We start from the raw sequence: 25,295 nt of genomic DNA on the forward strand, positions 1-25,295 counted from the left end.
TCCTTCCTTTCTTTCTTTCTCTCTTTCTTTCTCTCTCTCTTTCTCTCTCTCTGGGGAGGGGGGGGGGGCAATTGTGTTCTTAACATAATTTATATCTCTTTTTTGTGTACCCTTTTTTGTGTCGCTACTTAACGAGATTTTTGTTCTTTTGTGTCCTCTTCTTTTGTCCCTTCTTAACGAGCTTAACAATGGAATATAGGCTCTCTCCTATCATTAGTGGCATAGTTAACCACAAACCGAATCGAAATATTTGCGACTAATTTGAATAACTATTATTCTACACTGATTGGCGAGTGACTAGCACTAGCCTGGTGTTCACGTGGAACTGGCATAAGAAGCTTTTACATTAGAAAATGGGTTTATTTACACGACTTGAACACGCATTTTTTATCGGCTATGATTCCTATAATAAACATATATTGAATACAAAGTGACTAAAGGATATAAAATTATAAACAAAAAAATATAATGATAATGATAATGATTTATGATTTATATAGCGCCCTTTCTATATGGATATAATCAAAGGCGCTTTACATTGACTTGAATGACAGATTGCTTTAATGCAATTTACAAGTATGAGAGATGGTTAGTATGAAGTGTAGACACTGAGGGTGGTCACTGCCAGGGTTTCTTTACGTCCTCGGTGGTTCTTTTACGTCCCTCCGATGTTGGTTAGTAATGAAATCCAAGTTAAAAAGCTAAACAGAAAAAAATACTTACGTAACGTGCGTGTCGGCTTCCGTTGAAGAATAAATCAATTATTCAAAAAATCGATCTTAAACGACTGAGTGAATACTCGAGGGAACTGAAGGAAACAAGTACTAAGTACTTAAATGAAAGGTAACGAAAGAATGCGCACGTTCGCAGTAACATCACATGTACCTATGAGACGCTAGTAAGTGCAGAACAATAGCTGTTCAAATAAATTGCCTTATTTATATGGCAAGGTAATTTCATGCGCTATGATTGGTCAATTTGCGGTCCATAACTTACGGTACAGACCGAAAAATGAAATGCTTCACAGAGTGTACGTACCTATGATCTTTTAAAACATTCGAATTTTTATCAAAAAAATATATTTCTGTATGAAAATCGTCGGGAAACCTTCAATAAATAATTAAAGATAACTAAAAGTCACTGGCATTTAATGTAAAACTTATCAAACAAGCGACAACTCTTTCACACAAGCGAAACTCTTTCGATCAAGGCTCTACACGGCAGTAGTTGAGCGATTTTGTACGACTAGAAAAAACTAGAAAAACTAACTATGCTAAAGCTAAAACTATGTCAAACTACGAACTAAAGGGTGGTGAACAGCGGCTAATTCAGTAAATGAAATAAAGATAGGTTTACAAGTAGAATTAGCGTAAATTTGTTATTTCAGTGAGCTAACATCGTCCAGTTTGAACTTATCTGAATCGATCGGGTGAAGTAGCCAGTAGTTTCTTTGGTAAACGTTTTAAGCACTTTTCTAGGCTCATCCATCTTGAAGTATGTCCATATTTCAGTAATATTTCACCCCCACTTGAATTTGAATGCATTTTTGACAGGAGAGTTGGCCTTTTTTAATTGAGTCGAAAGTGTGCCGTCTTCATGACTTCAGCCATTGTGCATATGGCGGCCTGCTTCAAACAGTCAAAACGTTGAAAATTGACGAAAACTATCCATGTTCAGCCAGCCGTAATTTTCCAAAGCTTCTCATTCATTTCTGGAGACAGTTTTTGAGTTTTTTTCTCAATAAAAGGCAGGAAAACAAGCGGAAGGCTGTAGTTTTTTCATCTTGGTTGTGAATATCTTGAAGTTTGAAGTACGACAGTTTTCTTCTCAATCTCATGTTGAGTTCTTGAGGTCTTCTTTTGATGCCTTTTTTGCTTTGCATTTACATGTTTTCCAAAAGAAAGCCACACTTTTGTTAACTAGTATTTCATAAAACTTTAAGCTATTGCTAAATTCTTTAAAAGTAAACTAAAACTTCGCCTTTTGAGCGACTCAAACATACGTGACTTGTAGCACGTACAGAAAGCCCTTACAATGCAGTTCTCGTTTGACATGCGCTGTCAACTTTACTTTTCGTTGCTTCGCCTCTTTTTAATCTCAATGCCTTGCCATATAATAAATATCTTATTAACCTCGTTTGCTCGGTCCGTACCGTAAGTTATGGATCCTCGTTTTTTCCACTTTTTTATGGCCCGCGCGCTACGCGCTTGGGCCATAAGGCAGTGGAAAAAACTCGGTCCATAACTTAAGGTACGGACCTCGCACTCAGTTAATAAGAGCTATATATTTCAAACCTCTTTTAGTCCGACTAAGGACTAGCGTCCGAAACGTCAATACGTTTTTTCATCTTTTCACGGTGTATAATTTACCTTTTTATCATTACTATTTCATTAGAAACACCGACGCAGCTCACACTAGTTTTTAGCTAGTTATATCTTCATATTTCAAGATCGGTTTATAACAGAGAGAAATAACTCCAAAAAGTAATTTAACTCATTCTTCTTAAATTGTAGTATGAACATGTTCTAGGACGAACTGCAATTTTTAGTCTGAACAAGATCAAATAAGATGAATGACGATATATCGATATACACTCAATTGAAGAATCGTTGTCGGGTTCAGAAACATAGAACATAGAAGCTTAGACCGGGATGTTACAATGGGAAGTAAATAAGCCGTTTTCGTCTACGCTGCAACCTATAAAAATGCGAAGCCAAACGGCTCTCAAACGCAGATCGTCTGAATACGCGTTTGGTATTCTAAACCGACTGCATGGATGGCGCAAATGAATAAATTATAATATAATTATGTCATTTCCCATGTGCCATTTCGGTCTCAGCTTTTGTATGTTCTATGTTTCTGAACCCGACAACGATTCTTCAATTGAGTGTATTGGGTGCATTGCATTATAGGTAATATATATATATATATATATATATATATATATATATATATATACACTCGATTGCAAAAAAATACACTTATTTTAAAAAACGTTGTCGGTCGGAGATCTGAAATCTGAAACCGAAAGGATTTGTGGGTTGTAAGCTGTAAATTGTTTTGGTTGTTTTAATTAGTAGTTCGCAAAAAGTTAATATCTTGATAAACTAACTTTGAGCAATGTCAGACCTGCACTGGCAAACTATCTGGGTAAGTGTATATTGAATCTTGAACGAGAAAACACTCAGTCCCCCACAATTCCAATCGGTCTCAGATTTCTGATTTCAGATATCCAACCGACAACGTTTTTTGAAATATACATATACACAAATACCTAATGAGATGCAAGAACATGAAAAAAATTAAAAACTCTGTACCCTTTCATTCATATTTACAGTTAAAAAATGAGATTTTATTATATATTTAACAAATTTTAGGCCTAAAAAGTGAATATATATAAATAAAACACTCATTAATAATTCATAAACTTATGGTCCAATTGGAGCCACCATACACGTCACGTGCATGAACCTTTATACCCGATAAAGTCATCTTCATTAGTATTCAAGTGATTTTATATAAAGACACATGTGGTCTTTATATAAAGACCACTCGAATACTATGAGGATGACTTCATCAGGGATGAAGTATGCATCCAAGTTTAGATGAAGACATAGAGCTTCATCAAGGTCATAGTCAACCCTAAAGATCTTTGACTGACGTACCTGTCTTTGCCTTGGCACGCAATATCCAACGTGTGGGAGCTTCTATTGAATCTGGTTGCGCATGCCCGTGACGTCAAATCTCTATCGAAGTATAAAAATCCATGTTCGTGATGTGTATGGTGGCTCCAGTTGAACCAAAATCTTATAAATTGTTCATGAGTGTTTTAAGAAGTTCAAAAAACTCGTAGATCGTGTTTTATCAGGTATAAAAGCACTCGGCTACGCCTCGTGCTTTTATACCTGATAAAACACTCCTACTCGTTTTTTAAACACTACATAAATATAATTTATTAATATTTGATACTTAAAGGCTTAAACATATATATATATATATATGTGTGTGTGTGTATATTTAAAATCACCACATGATGGTGATAATGAATGATGTTAGTGATGATGATGGTGATGATGATGCTGCTGCTGATGATGTTGTTGATGCTGATGGCGATGTTGATGCTGATGATGATGTTGATAATGATGCTGATTTTCGTGATGATGATGATAACGGTCATAATGATGATCATAATGACCTGTAATGACGACAATAATGATAATATCAAATGAAAAAGAAGTTTCCGGGCATAGTCATAGTGCGAAAACCCTGATATTGCTGAAATCTTGCTAACTCGCGCGTTTCTCAAAATGCGGGTACTTCCATTATGCGACCACCTCCATAGTGCATACACCTCAATAATGGATAAATTTTCTAATATAGACAAAGCCGTAAGAAAACCTCGATAAGGCGGAAACGTCGTTCATAGAAACACCTCATTTAATAAGTACGGACATCTAAATAATTAATATAGACACTCAACATGTAAGCGGATAACAAATCGAGGAAGACATCCACATATTGAGAAAAATCTTCTATTAGTCCGTAGATGTAGCGAGAATTTTTTTTCTTCCATTTTTTATTTATTGAATTGCTTTGCATGAACGTAGAGAAAAGCTCTTCCCACAGAACTACTAATTTACTTAAAGTGTCAACTTGTTAAGACTCAATACTAGCGCCTTAGTCACCTTAACTAAGGGTCATTGTTGCATAGTAGCGGTTAGCTGTCAATTAAAACAGAAATGAGGACTTAACGATGTCATGAAAGCAGCTGTAAATGTACCTGATTGTCGTTGTACGGGTAAAAATATAAGTAGGTTTTATTGCGATATTTTTTGCAAGTGCTACAACTCAGGAAGAAATTCCACCTATAATTACATAATAATGTCAAATAATTATAACTGGAATAACCTTAAATATACATTATGTAAATTGAATGAAATCTTTGCCGCTATACATAGTAAATTAATCGTCGAGGATTTCTCGTATTTGGAATTAGATGTTGAAGTGCTACGATGCAGCCGACAACGACGAGAACCGAAGCACCATTTTTGCCTTCGAAATGGAATCTTCGAAGCGGAGCAGTCATCGTGATGCTATTTATAGCTTCTCTAGTCATTGCTTTGGTGATTTTTGGAATGGCGTTTGTTATTTTTAAGCAATATTGGAAGAAAAAAGACAAGATTTCGAGGGAGAATTATCTATATAATTTGGAAGCGAATTATCAAAAAGCCATCTCAACGCCACGAGCTTGTACCAATGGACAGAAAGTACGATTTCACTGACAGACCGTGAGGACTAACAAGAATTTGGTCCCTACGATTGTTTTTCGCGATGGAGTTTTGAATTTGCCAACAACATTTTCTTCAAATATTTCTCAACGGATTTTTATTTCAATGCAAGGTTAAGGAAATGGAGGTTTTCTGAGGTAATCCTCGCTAGGAAGTGTGTGCGACGACACATCTGGAACATTTCGATGAAAAAAAATGAAAACGAAAAGGCCACAAAAATACATCACCAACATTAAGATAACAACGTACACAAGAGTGTCATTAAGTGGGAGCAAAAAAGCGCTATAAAAACTGTCCACAATGTCAACAATATACATTTTGGTGACCAACCATTTGAAGACTTTTAAAGCAAGCAAGCAAATTCTGAGTTTTATCGTTTTCAGTTGTAGACTTCCTCTGGTAATTGTCGAGAGAATTTGCTGGACGAATACAAAAATTAAAAGCCTTGAAATTTAAAATTCATGGGAAAAAATAATGAAAAATTAATGCTTCACATTTTTGTTTTGTGGTTGAGACAAATGTTATTTGCAATTAATTCTCTCCAAAATTGGAAACCACAGTAGTGAAAGCTCTCTGAAATACTAGTTAAAAACGGCTTTAAATACACTTGATCAATAAAGGTACTTTTAGGTATATATGCAATTTAGTGAGAAAGCTAGTTGTATATTTACATATAGCTTAGTTTACAGTCTTCATTAGACCTGATGATGTTGTAGAGATGACAGTGAAACGTTGTCTTTTACAACTAGTTTTTAAATACACTCTTATATTATAGGTATTATGCCGCATATTATAGGTATCCTCTTTAATATTATAGGTATCATGTACGTTGTAAACCTTGTAAATGTAAATATAGCTCGCGGCAAGGAATTAAGATCCGGGAAGGGAAGTGAATTGTGTGAATAGTCACTCCCTCGAATATTAAGTTGGAAACAAATCAAGATTCTATCTAAAGAAGGCTATATGATGCCTTAGTCTAGTGACATCCACCCCCTTAGATGTCGGACGAGTACCTATAATTTACTCTTATCATTAAGACGCTTTTTGCCCCGCATTTTAGAAATAGTATATACAAATCATTAATTATATATACATACATATATACATATATACATATATCTACCAAGTCCTACGAAAAAATATATACCTTGAGATATCAAAATCTCAAAATTGGGATTTTCATATTTGAGTTTCATTTATTTTAGAACTTTAATCGGTGTAATGCTAGGAATTGATAGGATATTTTAATTAAAAAAAAAAAAAAAAAAAAAAAAGAAAAAAAAAAGATGTTTGAATTTAGACATCAGTTTACCAGTCGTTACTTATCCTTAAAGTATTACCGTTCACACCTCATTTGGTCGATCTATTGTGTCTATTATTTACTTTATTGTACTAAAGAGTATTGCTATTTAATAGCAATCTATCACTTACTTGGCATTACTTGTCATATTGAATCTTACTTTAATTAATAAGTTAAGGCTGGAGCAAGTGTTTCACACAACATTTCGTGCTATTTATGGATAAGATAAAACGGTATTATGAATATTGTTACTTTCATCGCCGAATTTTTTTTTCTTTGCCTTATATTCCTAATTAATGCGTTGCTTAATCTGAACTTTCAGTTTTCGGTAATAAATGACTGTCTTTTTTGTTACTTTTCTGACATGGAAATATTCGAAAGTTTATAAAAGAATCAGGATATCCTTCACTTCAGTTACAACTCGACGGAATTCAATATTTGATCCATTGGTTTAACTTACAGTAAGGACACTAGAACACGCTTCTTTTCATTAATTCTTAAGCTTTCTACTGTTTGAAACTCTCTAAAAATTAAGCACGGAGTTGAAATACACCGAGTGATCAAAATATACCTGTTTTCCAATCCACTGGTTCAAGGGAAGATTTAAAGTAGTTATTTAAAAAAATGTACGTGATTGAAAGTATTTATGGATAGGGTCTCGATCCTTGCTGCATTGTAGGTTGTTTCAATATACACGACTTTCATAACTGGCTCGGCTGCTAATTTGCATAAACATTAAAAATCAATGTTTTTGGAGTGAAAATCCTTTTAAATCCTTGATCTTGTTGATTTAGATAAGGCGTGTGAGTTTCTACTTAAATTAATAAATCCTTTACAAGATGTGAGCATTTGAAGTTTTGAAAATGCACCAAAAAGAGGCCACCAAGGCTTCCAGTGATAAATACATACAAAACTCTCTATTTTCGTTCTTTCATAATTTCTTTGGTATTCAGTCAAATTCTACAAAATGTTCTGGAAATAGTTTTCGTGAAGTATTTTCTCAGATAGCATTAATAGTTTCTGGTAAAAAGGCTTCATTTTCTATTCAAGTCTATTCTGCCAAGATTTTACGAGATTTTACGATTTTTATGATCAGTCGAATATACTCGATGACTTAGCCATCGAATTCAAAGATTACTTGAATATCTTCTCGCCCTCCATCATTCTTATAATTTCTTTTTTTTCTTCTCTCATTGGCTTTGTTTCTTTCTGGCTTTTGCATTGTGTTTTTCCCTTTATTATTATTATTATTATTATTATTATTATTATCATTATCATTATTATTGATACTTTACTTATAAAACGCGACGTTTAGACGTTTGCTGCACAAAGTAATTATCCAAAACATCTGAAATAAAGTAACAAAAATACGACTATATTTAGGGAAGCAGTCCATAGAGGAATGCGAAGTTACAATATAAAAACGTGAAGATTAAAATAAACTAAAAAAGAAAGAAAGAAAACGCTCTAGGGAAAACAACTAAGTGAAAGGTTTTGCGCAAACGATGGAGTCATTCTGAGTATTGAGGCTAGGCTTTACGTCTCTATGAATTCATTTGATAAAGAAGGCAGTCTATTGATGGTTTTCAACCATTCCCAAGAGATCGAATTAAATAACAAAAGACACGGCGGCCATGTTGGAGGATATAACAAAAGAATTCATTGACAATTCTTTTGTTAAGTTCCTCCAACATGGCCGCCGTGAAAACCATCAATAGCGAGGGGTCTATAGCTGAATACTTATGTTCCTTAATGCGTTGGTGCAGCTTTCGGTATCACGTAAAAGTAACATAAAAGGCATCGCACTGATTACATTCATTTTATCAGTAATAAACCCAGCATTGCTTATTGTTGATATCTGGTTTCTTTCCCTTAGCTTAGACCTTATAAATTGTATATAAATGGTACTTTCGTCTTCATATTTTTCTTTTATCCTTTCTTTCTCATGTTTTAAAAACTTGATAAAGGTACTCTTATTTTCTCTTATTTCTATCGTGTCCGCTATTACTGCTATTTATACTCTTCCTAGCTCTCCACTAAACTAAAATACCTAGCTGCAACTGACTTAAACAGACTTTTCAGGCTGATCTAGAATGCTACTAACAACTATGCACTATCCAATAGTTCATGGGGAACATTTGCAGCAAATCCATTCATGGGTTCACGAAATTAATGCGATATGCCATGATTTTGGTAAAAAAATCGATGAAATAAATAAATGATCTCAAAAGCAGGAGCAACTTGATTTTCTAATCTATCATCACTAATGGATCTTGACCTTGAAGATAAATGAGTCAGCCCATCTTCGTGTTCGTGCTAGTCGTCCAACTTGCAAAGATATACATAGAATTACAAGAATAACTGTTGACAACCATAGCTGAAAGTAGTATTTAAAAAATAAAGAATTATTCGATGTTTACGACAATTCTGGTTTCGATCCTAGTGCCATTTTTGTTGCTGTTTTTGAAATTTCCAAAAATTACGAACCTGCTGGAAGTGAAATCGAACACGCGTTTAAAGCTGCATTTAAACGCATTGTAGCGGAAATGACGTGTATGTCAACCGGAAACCATTTAAGTCAAAAAGGTCTTCAAAAAATATATAAAAAACCGATTCACGTCTTAGTTCATAATTCAGTCAAGCCAATAGAGCTAAAAGTTGGTTTAACGGAGTAATTCTTCAAGAAACGATTCAAGATGTTGAAGGTAGTTATTATGTTCACAGTAATTTCTGTGTCCTGTTCCTGGTGTTACGTTATACTGCCAGTTTTGCCTCCGCCACCTGTGATCAGAAACACCCTGGCCGACTCAACGAACGACTTTGCCTTGCAATTCTACAAACAGCTGAAGACTGACCCGCAGTTTCTCAAGACGAATCTGTTTTTCTCTCCTCTGAGTATCGCCTTTGCCCTGGGCATGACCCATCTTGGTGCAAGGGGGAATACAGCAAAGGAATTGGAAAAATCCTTTGGTTGGGATCCACGAACGGTGAACTCTGATTTCAAGTGACATTAAAGCATTTGAGTTTCAGACGAGTTTGTTATGACTTTGAAGTATATAGTTTTTAAAAGACAAGACAAATTGGGTTCATAAGATCTGTCACACCAGACGTCTGGTATTTGGCTACTTGTCAGGTTTGCTTAGGCCCAGTTTGGCCCAATCGATCTAATGCAAATAATCAGAATATTTTTTTAAAATTCCGGCTTTCATTAGGTTATTCGGGGCATATGGAATTCGACGTTTAAACTATGGCTTAAACGTGATAAAGATTGACGCAACACATTATAATTGGAAAAAGACATGTTTTAAATGACTATTTTTAGTAAATACAAATTTGTTACCATAAATTCTGACAAAATGCTATTCTACTCCTATCTCAGTGGATTCATATGGCAAAATTCTTGTTGTCTAAAAGCAGCTTATATGTAGTAAAACGTATATTATATTCAAATATCAACAGTGGCATGTACGTCAACAGTAATCATGATGATCAGTGTTTGCAAGACAAGCTTTTTGTACAAAAGCGAATGAATATTACTAGACATGTTTTCATTTTTATTGGAAATACTATAAAAATATATATATTCTAATTAATCATGACCTCATAGAGCCCTTAGGTGCTCACTACTCATCTTTTCATGCTGTAAAGTCGTCCTTCGGCAGACACTGACTAAAGGTTTCACCAAGACAATTAAGTAAACCTACCAAATGAACAAAATAGAAGTAGCACAAACATTAACATATATGAAGAAAAAATTTGCTTTTGTAAAGCAAGATATTTGAAAAGTTCAAACTTTGCAAACTTTATTGCAAGTGAAATCCAACACGCTTTTGAAATGCATTTCAACGGTTGATGTCTCTTTAAGAGCACAAGTGACGTCAATGATCAACCAGAAAACTAGACACCAATGAAAAGTTCCCGGGAAAGCTTATAATAGAAAGCGAAGTCCAAACTCAAATCAGACTAAATAGAGCTAAAATTTTGTGTAAACAGAGGCACTACAAACGTATGTTCAAGATGTTGAAGTTGGTTTTTGTTTTCACGCTGTTTTATGTTTCTTGTTCCTGGTGTTCAGTAATACCGCCAGTTTTACCGCCAGTCATCAAAAACCCTCTCGCTGATTTGACCAACGACTTTGGTTTCCGATTTTACAACCAGCTTAAAGATGCTGCGAATTTTCGTGATAAGAATCTGTTTTTCTCTCCTCTGAGCATCGCCATTGCCCTGGGCATGACCCATCTTGGTGCGAGGGGGAATACAGCCAAAGAAATGGAAACCGTTTTTTATTGGGATCCACAAACTGTTAACCAGGACTTCAAGGACCTTGGCCAAGCCCTGCATCCAAACAGCAATGAATTGGTTCTGCGCCTCGCTAACCGTATCTGGGGTCGAAAAGGAATGACGATCTTGAGAAACTTTCTAAGAGATTCTGGGCTCTATTTTGACGCAGGAATGGCTTTAGCCGACTTCGCGAATTATCCTGAACAAGCAAGACAAAAGATCAATAAATGGGTTGAAAATAAAACTGAGAACAAGATTCAAGAGCTTCTGAAGCAAGGAACCGTTACTTCTGCTACTGTCATGGTATTGGTCAATGCCATCTACTTTAATGGTACCTGGAAATACCAGTTTGACGAGAAGAAGACAATCGATTCCACCTTTCGTCTAGATGACCTCAGAATCCCAGTTAGAGTTCAGATATTTTGAAGACACGGACTTGAGTGAAAGATGTGAGGTGTTAGAACTACCCTACGCTGGAGATGAAACTTCGATGTTCGTAATCCTACCGAGGAACAGGAAGTCGCGAGCACTGACGTCTTTGGAGCAAGATATCTCTTCTACTGTTGTCGATATGTGGGTAAACTCAGGTCGTGCAAAGAATATGACAGTCTACATACCTAGATTCAAAGTCAAACATGGTCTTTATGTTAGTAAGGTTGTACACAAGGCTTTTGTGGAGGTGAACGAGAAGGGAACTGAGGCAGCAGCGGCATCAGCAGTCGTGGGTGTGACATGCTCAGCCAACTGTCAACCACTCATCTTCTCAGCAGACCATCCTTTCCTCTACTTCTTGTATCACAAGAAATCGGGCGCCATCTTGTTTATGGGTCGAGTGATGAACCCTTCACAAGAAACAACTTAATGGCATTATGATGACACTATCCCAGCGCTGAAGAAAGTTTAGTATTAATAGATAAAATAGTGCCAATTTAGTGCCCGGTTCAAATTTAGCAACTTTTTTTTATGCTTATAAGTAACGACTACTAAAATTAGACAGAGAAAATTGAAGTTCATTTTCAGGAAAAAGACAAATTTTAGGCCCCAAGTAAGTAAAAAGTTTTCGTTTTTGCAAAGTTTGATTGTTGTCTAGTCGATCATTATTGTAAATGGTACACTAATCAAACCATGCCATCTCAGTATATACTTATCGTTTTTAATCCCTCAATCAAAAAACAAATAGACCGTTTTTGAATAAATATTTTGAGTTAGATATCGCTGTGTTCCTTGATCAATGACTAGTTTTTACAGGATTTAAGTCTAATTTTAGTGCCCAAATATTCACAAATACCAATGGAAAAGTAAAAATATACACTTGTCCAACAATATACACACTTTGAAATTCCACGGATTTTGACTGGAACGCATAAATTCAAGGTAATTCCATACGGAATCGATGCTAACCCTGTAGAACAGAGAATTCGAAACTGGACTGATATTGTCGGGGTGCCCCAAAATTGGAAAGCTATTTCGAGTGGCAGTAAGATAAATAATTTCTTTTGTTAGTGTATTTCTTTGAATAGACCCTTTTCGAGTTCCAAATTACCGCTGTGTTTCATGATTACAGACTCATTTACTCAGGCTTAGCCTCGATTTTGTGAGAATATTCACGTGTTCCAGTCAAGGTCCGTCAAGTTTCAAAGTGTTCGTATTGTTGAAGTTGTGCATTCTTTAGTACTTTACCGTTGGTATTTGCGAGTAATTAGACACTGATACGAAGCTAAGCCTGAATAAATATCATTACTTAGATATCATTTTGAGTCTCAGTGTATGCATATGCCCTATTTAAAGCAATATGCAGTATTTACATAGAAATGATTTTTTGTATGATTCTATGCATGTTCCTAAAACCTAATGAGTTGGGTTTTTTTATGGAGGAATAGAGTCACATCAATCTTGACCTCGAATAGTCCATAAATAGTTCCTCTACGTTATTTCCTGCCGTGAAGTAGATCTTGAAGACAAATAAAGGTACAAGACAAGAACTATTGAACTTCCAAGTTAACAAAATAATTATCATAAATATCATTGTATTTTTGTACAATCGTATTGCTTTTTTATTGCAATATATTTTTAAAGGTTAAAAATAGCAAAGTCATTGCAAATGAAATCAGACATGCTTTTCAACTAGTGCTAATTTGAATTTGGATGGTTGACGTCACTTCAAGAGCACTAGTGACGTCAACCGGAAAATCTGACGCCAATAAAAAGTTCCCGGGAAAACTTATAAAAGGAAGCTGAATCGAAACTCAAATCAGAAAATAAAGACTGCTAAAGAGAGCTAAAATTTTGTGTAAACAAAGACACTACAATCGTATGTTCAAGATGTTGAAGTTGGTTTTGGTTTCCACGCTGTTTTATGTTTCTTGTTCCTGGTGTTCAGTAATACCGCCAGTTTTACCGCCAGTCATCAAAAATCCTCTCGCTGATTTGACCAACGACTTCGGTTTCCGATTTTACAACCAGCTTAAAGATGCTGCGAACTTTCGTGATAAGAATCTGTTTTTCTCTCCTCTGAGCATCGCCATTGCCCTGGGCATGACCCATCTTGGTGCGAGGGGGAATACAGCCAAAGAAATGGAAACCGTTTTTTATTGGGATCCACAAACTGTTAACCAGGACTTTAAGGACCTTGGCCAAGCCCTGCAGCCAAACAACAACGAATTGGTTCTGCGCCTCGCTAACCGTATCTGGGGTCGAAAAGGAATGACGATCTTGAGAAGCTTTGTCAGAGATTCTAGGCTGTATTTCAAAGCAGGAATGGCTTTAGCCGACTTCGCGAATTATCCTGAACAAGCAAGACAAGAGATCAATAAATGGGTTGAAAATAAGACTGAGAACAAGATTCAAGTTCTGCTAAAGCCATCAGACCTCGGTTCGAGCACTATCATTGTATTGGTCAATGCTATCTATTTCAAAGGAACCTGGAAATACCAGTTTGACGAGAGGAAGACAATTGATTCATACTTTTATCTCGATGACCGCGTGATTCCAGTAAAATTGATGAAAGAAAACAGTGAGTTCAAGTATCTCTACGATGGAACTTTGAGTGAAAGATGCGAGGTGCTAGAACTACCCTACGCTGGAGATGAAGCTTCGATGTTTTTCGTCCTCCCGGTAAACAGAGGCTCGCGAGCACTGAGGACTTTGGAACAAGATATCTCTTCCACTGTTGTCGATGTGTGGGTGAATTCAGTTCGTGCAAAGAATATGACAGTCTACGTACCTAGATTCAAAGTCAAACATCACTTCGAAGCAACTGATTTCCTCAATAATCTTGGCATCAGAGATTTGTTCACGGACGCTGCAGATTTGTCTGGTATTACTGGTAGCGTTGGGATTAGTGTCAGTAAGGTTGTACACGAGGCTTTCGTGGAGGTGAACGAGAAGGGAACCGAGGCAGCGGCGGCTACTGCGGTAATAGGAAGATACGGTGGTTTTCGGGCTGACCATCCATTTTTGTACTTCATTTACCACAAGCCAACACGCAGCATTTTGTTCATTGGGCGCGTGATGGATCCAAGTCAAGAAGACGTGCAGTGACGTGACATCACGAAAAACTGATTAAACGTGACAGCTAGTTTATTGCCTGCAACTTCATCACAATTTAAATCAGCTAAGCAATTCAGTAATATTAGATATAGTCAAGTGAAGGATTCTATAATGAATATTGATTGTATGTTACACGGTTTTATTAAAAGGTAATGATTAAGTGAGAGTGTGACATAAAATGAGTCACGCCATTGGCGTAACATACGTAACCATTCTTTTCGGTTAGACAGTCCAACTCCAAAATACTAGGAGAAATGAACCATCCATCATTGTTATTGAACCCTGAAACAACCTCTTGGTTGATCCATGTCGAGACATAACTCATAGATTGAATCGGGGCTTAGTGCTATATTTGGCCATTTTTTCAGTATTATAGACTGGTTTAAAAAATGATCACGCTGCTTTGTACTTAATTATTAAACTGATAAGAAGATTTGCTGGATAAAAGGAACGTCTAGTCAGTTCCAGGATGCATTTATAAGCATTTATATTCTCTATCATGTATTTAATAATACACTAATTTAGATTTTCCATAAATTGGTTTTATTTAAAGCGATGTATTAATAAAGAAAGAGTAAAGATTTTAACTGAAGACTAACGGATCGGACGCCCAAATTGGACTGATAAAGGAATTTATAAAGGAGGGAAGGAAGGAAGGGAGGAAGAATAAAGGAGGGAGGATGGGATAAGAAGGAAAGGAAGATAGAAAAGAAAGAAAGAAAGAAAGAAGGGAGAGATAATGGGATAAGAAGGAAAGGAAGACAGTCGAGAAATTGTTGAAGAAAAAAAAAAAGGAAAACTTTTTCACTCTTTGCTTTAGCTAGGAAAGTTTAGTTTTTGAACAGTAATTAATGATAAGTTCAATCAGTATTTAACAAGCAAGCTGTGCAGGGGTGGATCCAGGGTTTGGACATGAGTAGTTTACTCTGAATTTATACCCAACCCACCATACCCCTATTAGTTATAAACTGCCTAAAAGGATACATCTACCATAGCATGCTGTCTGCAGTCAAGATCCTTGTACAGATTTATCTCAGTTGAAGAATCTAGCACATCAAAGGACATCATGTGAAAAAAATGACATCAAAAGTATTAGTATGTAAAAGTACAATGCAAAATATATGCTATTAAAGGAAAAGTGGCATGGCAGCAAATTGACTACTTTACGAAAGATAGAGAACATACAGTCACAATATCAGTGTACTAGAATTTACATGTACTAGCAGATTATACAAAATGAATACATTACCTTATTTAGATTGAGGTGTTCCACTATAGATGAATTCATTGCTGAGTTCAGTTGAGAATATGTAAAGACCATTCAAGCTTAATTAAAACCCAGTGAACAATATTATAGATTTCAGAAAAGAATAAGTTTTTAAAAATTCCACCTTGTTCCTGTACTGTTCCCCATCAGTTGAATGATTAAAAATCAGATAATTATTAATCCAGATGGAACATAACTCACAAGTACTCTAAGAACACTGGAGTGGTGGTCCAAAAAATATTATATAAAATATTACTGTAAGATATTCTCCATTCTCATTCGTCTAGGATTTAAAGTAGCAAATAAATCTATTATTTCCTCAAGATCTAAGTCCATGTCTCTGTGGGAATGCATCAGTGCCAGTCCATTCATTCTGTCTTGAGCCATAGTATTTCTTAAGTAGTTCTTAAGATTACGGAGGGTTGAAATGGACCTTTCACAAGAAGCAGATGACATAGGGATAGTTATAAGGATTTGAAGTATGGTATGTATATTAGCATAAGCAACATTGTCAATGTGCTCAAGTGTCCCTTCTAAACTATCAGGGATTTCCTCTCCTAGATCATCTTTCCTCATCCACATTCTCTCCCACAGAATAAGTTCTGCTTGTAAACCTGCATAATTAGGTATATCCTGCCTATAATGTTCACAAAAGGCTAATACATTATCCTTCCAAACAATACCAGTGGCCAGCATAATTGATGGAATAACTGAAAGTGCTCTGTAGCAAACAAACACATCATCTTGAAATCTGTTGTTCAGTTGTTGGACTATATGGTCTAGAAAAACTACAGTTAAATTTGTCCTATAATATTCTTCAGGGTTTCGGGCTGCAGCATTGGCTCTGTGAACTTGTCTCTGAGCTACTCTAGGCATGGTTGGTTGAACTGAAACTTGACCTGCTAAAGTGACAGCTTCCTGGTAGAGTGCATTGTGCCGGGCATCAATGTCAGTTCTCATCTCTGTTAAGACTGACTTTAAAAGTGCAAGTTCATCCTTTGCCTTGAGAAGATCCATTGCTTTCTTTTGTAATTTGACAGTGAGAGGTCGGGTTAAATCTAACATGTGTCTAACAATAACAATAGCAACAATAAATGAAAAAGTTATTGCATTCAGTAAGGTCTGTGCATCATTTCTACTAGTTCGATTCCAGTCCCCAGTTCCAAGATCATTGTTGTTCATTGATATGTCTTCAAGCGTAGCAACAACAGGACGAAGAAGTTCTACAACTCTGTCCATTCCTTCTATTCTTTCGATCCATCTTGTTCGGCATACATTTATCAGAACAGTATGGTTAGCTTGAGGCATTATCTCTTTAACCTTCATGACCAAATACTGCTGTCTCTTTGGTGAATTGTTAAAAAAATCAGAAATTCTTTTAACAGTATCCATCATGTTTCTAACAAGTGGTTGTTGGCATGTGTCAGCAACACACAAATTCAGCCTGTGGTTCATATAGTGAACATAAATTGCTTTGTCAAATTCATTTCTTATAAGTGTTGAAACTCCATTCAAGCAACCTGCCATATTGCCTGCCCCATCATAACACTGGCCTCTGCAGTCGTCCATAGAAAGTCCTAATTCTGCTACTGCTGTAAGTATTTTATCTTTGATGGCAGCTCCAGTTGTTCCCTCATCACAAAGAGAAAACCCAATAAATTCTTCTCTAATTATATTTCTTGAATCAATAAATCTTATCACTAAAAAAAGATTTTCTTTGTTAGAAATGTCTGCAGCTTCATCTGCCATAACAGAGAAAAACTTACTGTCTCTGATTTCCTTTGACAAACTAGTTAAAATGTAAGAACCTACTGTTTCTATCATCTGATTCTGGATGGTTTTAGAAATGTAAGTTGCATTTCTGGGTGCAGTTTCCAGGTGATTCTGCAGTATTTGATCACCACTCTGCACTCGAAATTCTAGCAGAGCCTGAAAGTTTCCTGATAGACTAGCATTTGTTGGGTCATCATCGCGTTGACCCCGGAGAGCTATGTTGTTTCGCCCACAGAAAATTATCGTTTCAAACAAAGACTTAAGGACCGTCCTATTTCTATCGATTTGCTGTTGAATATTCAACTGCTGATCTACTGGGACCGCTTGCTGCCTCATTGTTTTCAAAAAGTTATCCATGGCAATTACAGCAAAATTGTGCATCTCACATTTACCGCTGGCGTGTTTTGTAAGTCTCGAAGCCGCTGAAGTCCAACATGTGAGTGGGGACTTCAACAACTTGTCTAATTCATGAGCATTTCTACCGGATTCTACTCCAAACAAAACGCAGGGAAAACAAAATGCTCCATCGAGATATTTAGAGTATGCAAGCCAGGGATATCTTCTAAGCCATTCAAAGACAAACTTACGAGGCTTTCTGTTTTCTATTGACAGTGGGAAATCAAAAATCTCACCTGGTTTCCACACATTCTCAATGAACCCCAGCTTATCTTGTGGTGATGAAGAGCCAATTTCTTTAAAATTCAAGCCAATGTCGAAAGGAGAACAGTCCTCCCTCCTGCAAATCGGGTCGCCACGCATTGTAGAATATTCCTTCGTTCAAACTACAGCAAATCTATGACTCTAATCATAAGAACGAAAGAGACCCAACGGGGGTAGGTCTAGCTTTTTATAGTTTTGCTGGTAGTTTATGAGGTAGTTTGCAAAGTAGATAGCCAATCAGAAAAGGGTTTGAGTGGTTTCCAAAACAATCAATGTGTTTCCAGCCAATCAGAGAATTCTTTGAGTAGTTTACGATCATCACACCGGCCTAGCTCTACAACTACGCACGCTCACCCCCTGAGGTTCTATTCGACAAAGGCTGTTTTCCGATCGTTTTCCGATAGCATTCCGATGCGTACCGACGGAGATATCCGAAACCCGAAAATTTTTGCGGGAATCGGTAATAAATCGGCAGAAATGACGAGATTACTCATTTTTGTTTGACTTTTCCTTAATAATTAACTGAAAAACAACCAAGTGAGTTGTTTCTAGAAGTTTCTAGAATAATGTAATACACATATTTTGACATTATTTAGAAAGAAATGATGTGTAGCTTTGAAAAAAATTGAGTAGTTTACGGAAATCACGTAAACTACCCTGGATCCACCCTTGCTGTGAACAATTTCTACTTAATGAATACAGTTCGCTTTTTCGAAATATGATTATGAAACTTCGTTCGTTTTGTGATGATAAAATGTTTTAATCTCGGCCGGCTCAATGAGGTCTGAACTAGTGAATATTAAAACAATTTAACATGCTCTTGTTGTATCAAAATGTAAAGTAGTTTAGTTTCTTTTCCCCCGAGGATCTAGGAAAACTACTTATGGTTTTGATTTTAAAGATCATATATCATGAGGAAAACTAGAAATCCAAAATAATTGTTTTTTTTCGAAACTCAATTTTTCCCGCTAAAAGTATTATTATTCTTGCTTGACCCCATCACTTCACGTTGTCATGAAAATGCTTTTTTTCATATGAATACCCTGAGAGAAAATCATTAAAACTAGTATTCAAGCTTTCAAAGACGCATTTCATAGCTACGGCAATTAGTTTATGAAATTGAAGTAAAGTTTCCGGTGTGGTGGGCAGAAGTCGCTCATAAAATAAAAACTAAAAAAAAGGGCTGAAATATTTTTTTTTATAGGGCCTTCTATTATTTGGCAAATAATGTAGCAATTTTTTGTTCGCCTGAGGAAGTCATTACTGCTTAACCCCAGTACCATTTCTAGAACATATGGAAATCATGGAAATATTTACAAAAGCAATTGCACTCGGCTTGCGCTTGTCGCAGGAGCAATGCCAAATTTCACGTAGAGAAGAGAAAAGAAAAGAAGAGAAGAGAAGAGAAGAGAAGAGAAGAGAAGAGGAGAGGAGAGGAGAAGGGAGAGAAAGCTCTAATAAAAACACGAATTACTAATGCTTTGCCTGACATTTTTCACATCATATATGTTGGATGCATGCAATTTCAAAGGTTACTTTACCAGGCATTCTATATGAGTGACGGATCTTGAACTAACTTTCCATATATTCATTTATCAAATAAAGTAAAGGTACAATAATCCAATGTATTCTCAGCTAGTCTTTTCCTCTTAAAGTCTTTTATATCAGCGTAAACACATGGCGCAACTCATATCCAAGTGTAGAACTGATCTCAGATGACCATAAACTTGTCATCCGCCTACTGTATCTAATCTTCCTCAAGGCTTTTTTTCTTTCATTTTAGAACGACATTTTATATTCATTATATACAACTGTTTTTTGCAGTTCCATTTTGTTATTTCAGCCTCGATGAATCCGAGGCCACTGGGTCTTCTTCTGTCAGCGCTTGCTGCTCCTGCTCTTCATCGATTTGCTCGATATTCCGCTTTGTGGTCAGTTTGATATTTTCCCGGACTGTTTCTCCACCTTCTTCGTATTTGTTATGCCCTCGACAAACTTTCCTACATAGCAGGCAGATACAGATGATTACAACAATCACACATAGTACAGCAAGTAAGCCAACGACCCAGTCGTCAATCGATGAAAATGTGCGATTATTTCCCCCATCGTTGGATTTGAATCCACGGCTTCTGACGGATGTGGAAACTGATCCGCCAGACGACTTTCTTTTCGAGCCCCCGAGTACATTCTCGATAGACACAAACCATAGAATTAACCAACACATGTACAGTATACCCAAAGAACTGGTCGAAAGTCCTTCTGCACCTGTGTTTGCCATGATTAGAAAATAGATTTTTCCTAAAAAAGTTTGAATGAATTAGCAACCGGCGGTTTGTTCCAAAGAAACACAAACGGCGTGTAACTCTGGAGACTTAACTAACGAGGTGGGTCGCTGAATTGTATTTTTACCAACCTTTTTTTTCATAAACCAGCGTCACGTTGATGGAACTGCTTTACAGATGTTTCGTCCTGCACAAAAGATTTAATTTCTTGTTTTTAAGTTAGAAGCCCAATTTAACATGTGTTTGGCGAAGTTTGAGTTAATCTAAATGCAAATGTATTCAATTTGGTTTTAAGTTTTTGAAGATTCAATTGAAAATACCTATTTTCAATCATATTGGAGCTTGAACGCGAAATTAATATTAGCAGCTTATATATAAATTTGTGCTGTAACCAAATGGCATAAAAGTTACATATTTTTAATCATATTTACAAGGCATTTTACTTGTTAGCCAGATATAGCTGCAGTCTCATTAGTTTAAAGTTATAAGGTAGAGACTACAAAAAATAGCAGTGAATCTATTTTCTTATGTAATTTTTCAGCATTAACTTTTGCTTTTAACAAAGTGATTTTTCTGTACGCAAGAGCATATAGACAGCACCAAATCCCAAAAACTTTGATACTGATATAACATAATAACATTATATAGCAAGTACATCAATTCATATAATTTTCCCAAAAAATGCTCCTAATATCAGGAGATTCTAGCTTCGGCTTCGCTGCCAGAATAGGTGACACGACGAATCAAGGAGAATAAAAAAGAAGGCGAAGAAACGAAATTTACAACATTATAAAGTTATTTCCTAAAACAGGTATGAGAGTGCTAAGTGGAAAAAAGCAATCGAAAACATCGAAGATAAAGCGAACAAACCGAATCCACATTTGCAAAAATTGTAGGATTAGGTAAAATGAACATTAATATATTCAATCGACATTCAATCGTATTGTTATTATCATTTCTTTATTGGTTATCCCTTTAATGTCCTTGATCTACAGTAGACTTACGCAGGAGACTAGTAACGATTGACATGCAGGGATCCGAAGGTTCGTTATTTGGGTTCGTTATTCTGACTAATCCTTTCCGGCTATATCTTAAAGAGTCTACTAGATCTTCCGGGTTATAATTGCTTGAAAATGAAAGGGTGGTAAAAACCTAGAAAATTGCTAAGCTCACGTTACACTATTCATACATACACCCCTATTTAAAAATAAGAAATTTTCGGAGCCAATGGATGAAGGCGTTAGGTCATTCCAAGATCGAAACGAATTATGGGCATACATCCAAACACGAATAATGGAGGTGTTAAAGTTTAAACAGCTTCGTCCCACTACAGACAAATAAGAAGGAACCGACATCAGTCGTCCTAGGTAGTCCTCAGGATAAACGCCTTTGAAAAGTCTGGCAACTGAATATTTGGCAACTGAGTTGCGAGTCGCTACGGTTGTCAGAATCGCAAATCTAATTGCATCCAATTTTATTCAGGCTTCAAATTTTCGTTAATTCGGTCCGTGGCGCTCTGATTGCTGCAACATTACGATACGATACGATACGATACGATACGACACGATACGATACGATACGATACGATACGATACGATACGATACGATACGATACGATACGATACGATACGATACGATACGATACGATACGATACGATCAATGCAAGATGATACTTTCAATCACTCTCTTTTCCTATTCTTCAATGGTAACAATTGTTCTTGGCACTGCAAAGTTCCTGCCAACTCTCAGTAAGGTTACATCAAGAATCTCATCATCATCATCTGCCTACAAATAAAACTCAATGATGGAAGAATTTCAACAAAGGCAAGGTTTTAACCCATTGATGTTAAAACTGCTGTGGATTTAAAGTAATAATTGCTATTTTTCGGCCACCATGCCGACTACCAACAATGGTTGTTTACCATTAGATTGGAAATTCCACCAGAATTCCCTCTTCGTCCAGAATGAGCAAATGGTATGAAACTGTTTCCCTTTTCCCAGTCATTCCTGGGAGCCTTTGTGTTCCCATTTGCAATATCAACTGGTAATTCTCCTTTTGGGCTTCCTGTTCTAAACAATTTCAAGATTTGGGCTTCCTGTCTTAAAAAACATGTGTGTGGAAAGTGTAAATGGTACGCGATTCTCCGGTCATTCTGGGCTCACTGGAACAAATGGGGTACCTACTATTGAGCATTTCCACTTTTACCAGAAATTTTCCGATGGGAGAAGGTTGTACCATTTACAGAAAAAAGTACCGGAATTTCCAATCTAATTAATGGCAATTATAAACATTGTTTAGTATAAAAAATGCTTAAATATGAATAGTTACTCAGCTAGATTATCTCTGCTATTTTTTGGGTATATGTTACTTTTATCTTTCAATTTTAATCGTATCTATCATAAAAACTTTTTTATTTCTCTTAATATCAAAAGGTAATAAATATATATATTTTTAAGGGAGACTAGCATCAAAATCGTTCGAATTTTAATTCAGCTTTAACTTTACTGGAATATCCATTAAAAGCCTAATAAAAGTTTTAGTTTTTTTTAGTTATCCATGCTATGCCGCTGTTTACTTTACAATAATGCACTAAATATTTCTTTAATATGATCATCGTTGTAATCTTATTATACGCTGTCCTGTCATTCGTTAAACCGGCGTTGATAGCCGGGGTTAATAGTAAATTACTGAAATAAAGCTGTACCTTTTAGGGTTTGAAATCAGGTTGGTTTTAAGAGCCTTTTTAATTTATGCGTTCCTTTTAGGGGCCATTTTAAAAATCGACCGCCGATCACCCCTACTACCTGAACAAAGGGAATACCCCCCCCCCCCGGGGTGGGCAAGGACACGAAAGAAACAAACGAAAGACAAAAGAATGGGTTAGTTAAAAGCAAAGCGTTCATTAATCCCATTGGGACTAAGAGTGCCAATAGGTGAATAAGCCGCATTTCTTTAGTCTTGCGACAATTATTGTTGCCGTTAATTTTTCCGTTCGTCCAGATTTACGTAACAGTGAAAAATCTAGAAAATTAGCTATCGATACTCCTTACCCACAATCTAATATATATATGTTATTTACCGGCCAGGAGATCCGGATAGGGAAAAACTGTACACGAGGTCTTGAATATAAGGACCGAGGCCGTTAGGCCTCCATAGTGTTCGTCACGCACCGCAAAGAACGACCAATAAGAGATTTGTAAACTTAATTTGGCAATTAAAGCTTTAAAGGTCCCCCCCCCAAAAAATCATGAAAATGTTCAAATTCAAATTAATAGAAGAGCCCCCTCCCTTGCATGACAATTTTTCAGAGTCCCCTTTTCACTGCCCCAAAACATTTCGGTCCCGTCCCCACCTTCCATATCCAAATTAGGCGAAACGGTTTATATGCTATTGCTGACAAATGGACTTCACAAAATGCCAAAACTTAGTCAATGCTTGAAACTTAAGGCTAATTCTTTCATATTGTCTTTATTTATGTCAGTATCTTGGTCTCACAAAATTATACTGGCTAAGTTTGTTTGCATACTCGGAGAAAATGAACCTTTATTTTCTCACTAAAACTCTTCTTAATTATTAGAAAACGTGCTGAAAGGCACGCATGCGCAATCGTTCCTCTTTAGTGTCATGTATAACATATTTGATGTCCCTGTCCTGAGAGATACCTAAAAGAAAACACTCGGTGGAAATAACATTTCACCGAGGGTCAATCGGACAGCCCATCATCCGTACGGCTCGACAGATTCTTGATTTTAAAAATAATCCGATAATCAATGTTCAACGCATTTCTCATGTAATAAGTTTACATTTTTTAGTGAGAAAAGTAGTGTGAAATGTGAAGAAAAGCTCGTGAAACTACGAAAACTTCGTAAAATGTGAGGACGCGTGAGAAAAGAGCGTGAAATAAAGATGATATTTACTTAGTACTGGGAGAAAAGGAAGTAAATTTAAATGGATTCTCTTTGCTGTCGGATTGAATATAAATATTTTTTTCTCAGGCAATAGAAATAAAGTCTTGATTTCATCGATTATTAGCAGTAACTTGGAGTACATATCTTATCAACTCTTGCTTTTTCTGCAGTCGTAATTCCCTCCAGATCACTAAATCCTGTCTCCAATGTGCGCTGTTGTAGATGCTTAAACCCCAGTGCACTTGATTCCATACGCTGGACATTAGCACAATGAATACAACAGAATCGAACTACCAAGACTCCAATAATAACAACAAAAACTGTTGCCAGGAAAATTATAGCAATAATACCATTGTTTATGGTTGAAATATCACTTGACTCTTCGGTACTTGTTCGCGTGTTGGTGTTATTAAACTCTGTATTATTATAATATGCAAAGACTCCATTTGTCGCAATATTCATATTCAAGATCACAGCAAGGAGCACTCGTTGGCAACCATCTACTTTACCCGCATTCATTTTCTTAAAGTTATATTTCTCACTAGAACTGTCGTCTGCTAATGATAATATTAGAACTGAAAGCGAGGAAAATCCCTGTAGAAAAGAGATATTTCAATTCCGATCGAGCTGTGGGTAAACTCTATTCAATTTTAAGGCAATTATTCACAGAATATTTGCTTTGTGGCATGAAAACTGTCACTAAATTTTGAAATAACAGAATTTCTTGACTTTATAAATATTCATGATAAAAATATATTCTTGAAAAATATTTATCGTCGCACAGGTGTTGAACATGAAATCGCCTTAAAGGGATATATTCAATGTTCAGTCACTATACTTTTTTATTCCATTAAAATAATTATATTCTTACAATGAGCAAGCTAAAGATCAATCGTGAAATCTCTTATTTATGCCATTACATAGTCATTTTATTTATAATAAAAAAAAAAGAAGCATAATGAATGAATAATATTATATCATTGCT

The 25,295-nt window shown here is 36.0% G+C and overlaps 1 protein-coding gene and 2 pseudogenes across 2 annotated transcripts; 2 read left to right on the forward strand and 1 right to left on the reverse strand.

The window, feature by feature from the left end:
• Nucleotides 1-9,602: 9,602 nt before the first annotated feature.
• On the forward strand, nucleotides 9,603-12,045 carry LOC116291998 (leukocyte elastase inhibitor A-like; annotated as a pseudogene).
• A 1,063-nt stretch (nucleotides 12,046-13,108) lies between these two features.
• LOC116292019 (leukocyte elastase inhibitor A pseudogene) lies at nucleotides 13,109-15,005 on the forward strand (annotated as a pseudogene).
• Nucleotides 15,006-15,301: 296 nt separating this feature from the next.
• Nucleotides 15,302-18,475, reverse strand: LOC148913632 (52 kDa repressor of the inhibitor of the protein kinase-like). Of its 2 annotated transcripts, XM_089034398.1 has the most exons (3): nucleotides 18,091-18,475; nucleotides 15,668-17,317; nucleotides 15,307-15,464 (listed from the first exon to the last, which is right to left on the reverse strand). In XM_089034398.1, the coding sequence occupies exons 1-2, from the start codon at nucleotides 18,103-18,105 to the stop codon at nucleotides 15,938-15,940; spliced, it is 1,395 nt and encodes a 464-aa protein (XP_088890524.1). In that variant the 5' UTR covers nucleotides 18,106-18,475; the 3' UTR covers nucleotides 15,307-15,464; nucleotides 15,668-15,937. The 2 variants fall into 2 exon arrangements, with proteins under 2 accessions (XP_088890521.1, XP_088890524.1); XM_089034395.1 differs by lacking the exon at nucleotides 18,091-18,475 and having other exon boundaries at nucleotides 15,302-15,464; nucleotides 15,668-17,935.
• Nucleotides 18,476-25,295: the final 6,820 nt, after the last annotated feature.

This window comes from Actinia tenebrosa, unplaced genomic scaffold, assembly GCF_029948245.1.
Source record: "Actinia tenebrosa isolate PJP-AT-01 unplaced genomic scaffold, QUT_ActTen_1.0 PGA_scaffold0__85_contigs__length_37466705, whole genome shotgun sequence".
Classification (NCBI taxonomy): domain Eukaryota; kingdom Metazoa; phylum Cnidaria; class Anthozoa; order Actiniaria; family Actiniidae; genus Actinia; species Actinia tenebrosa.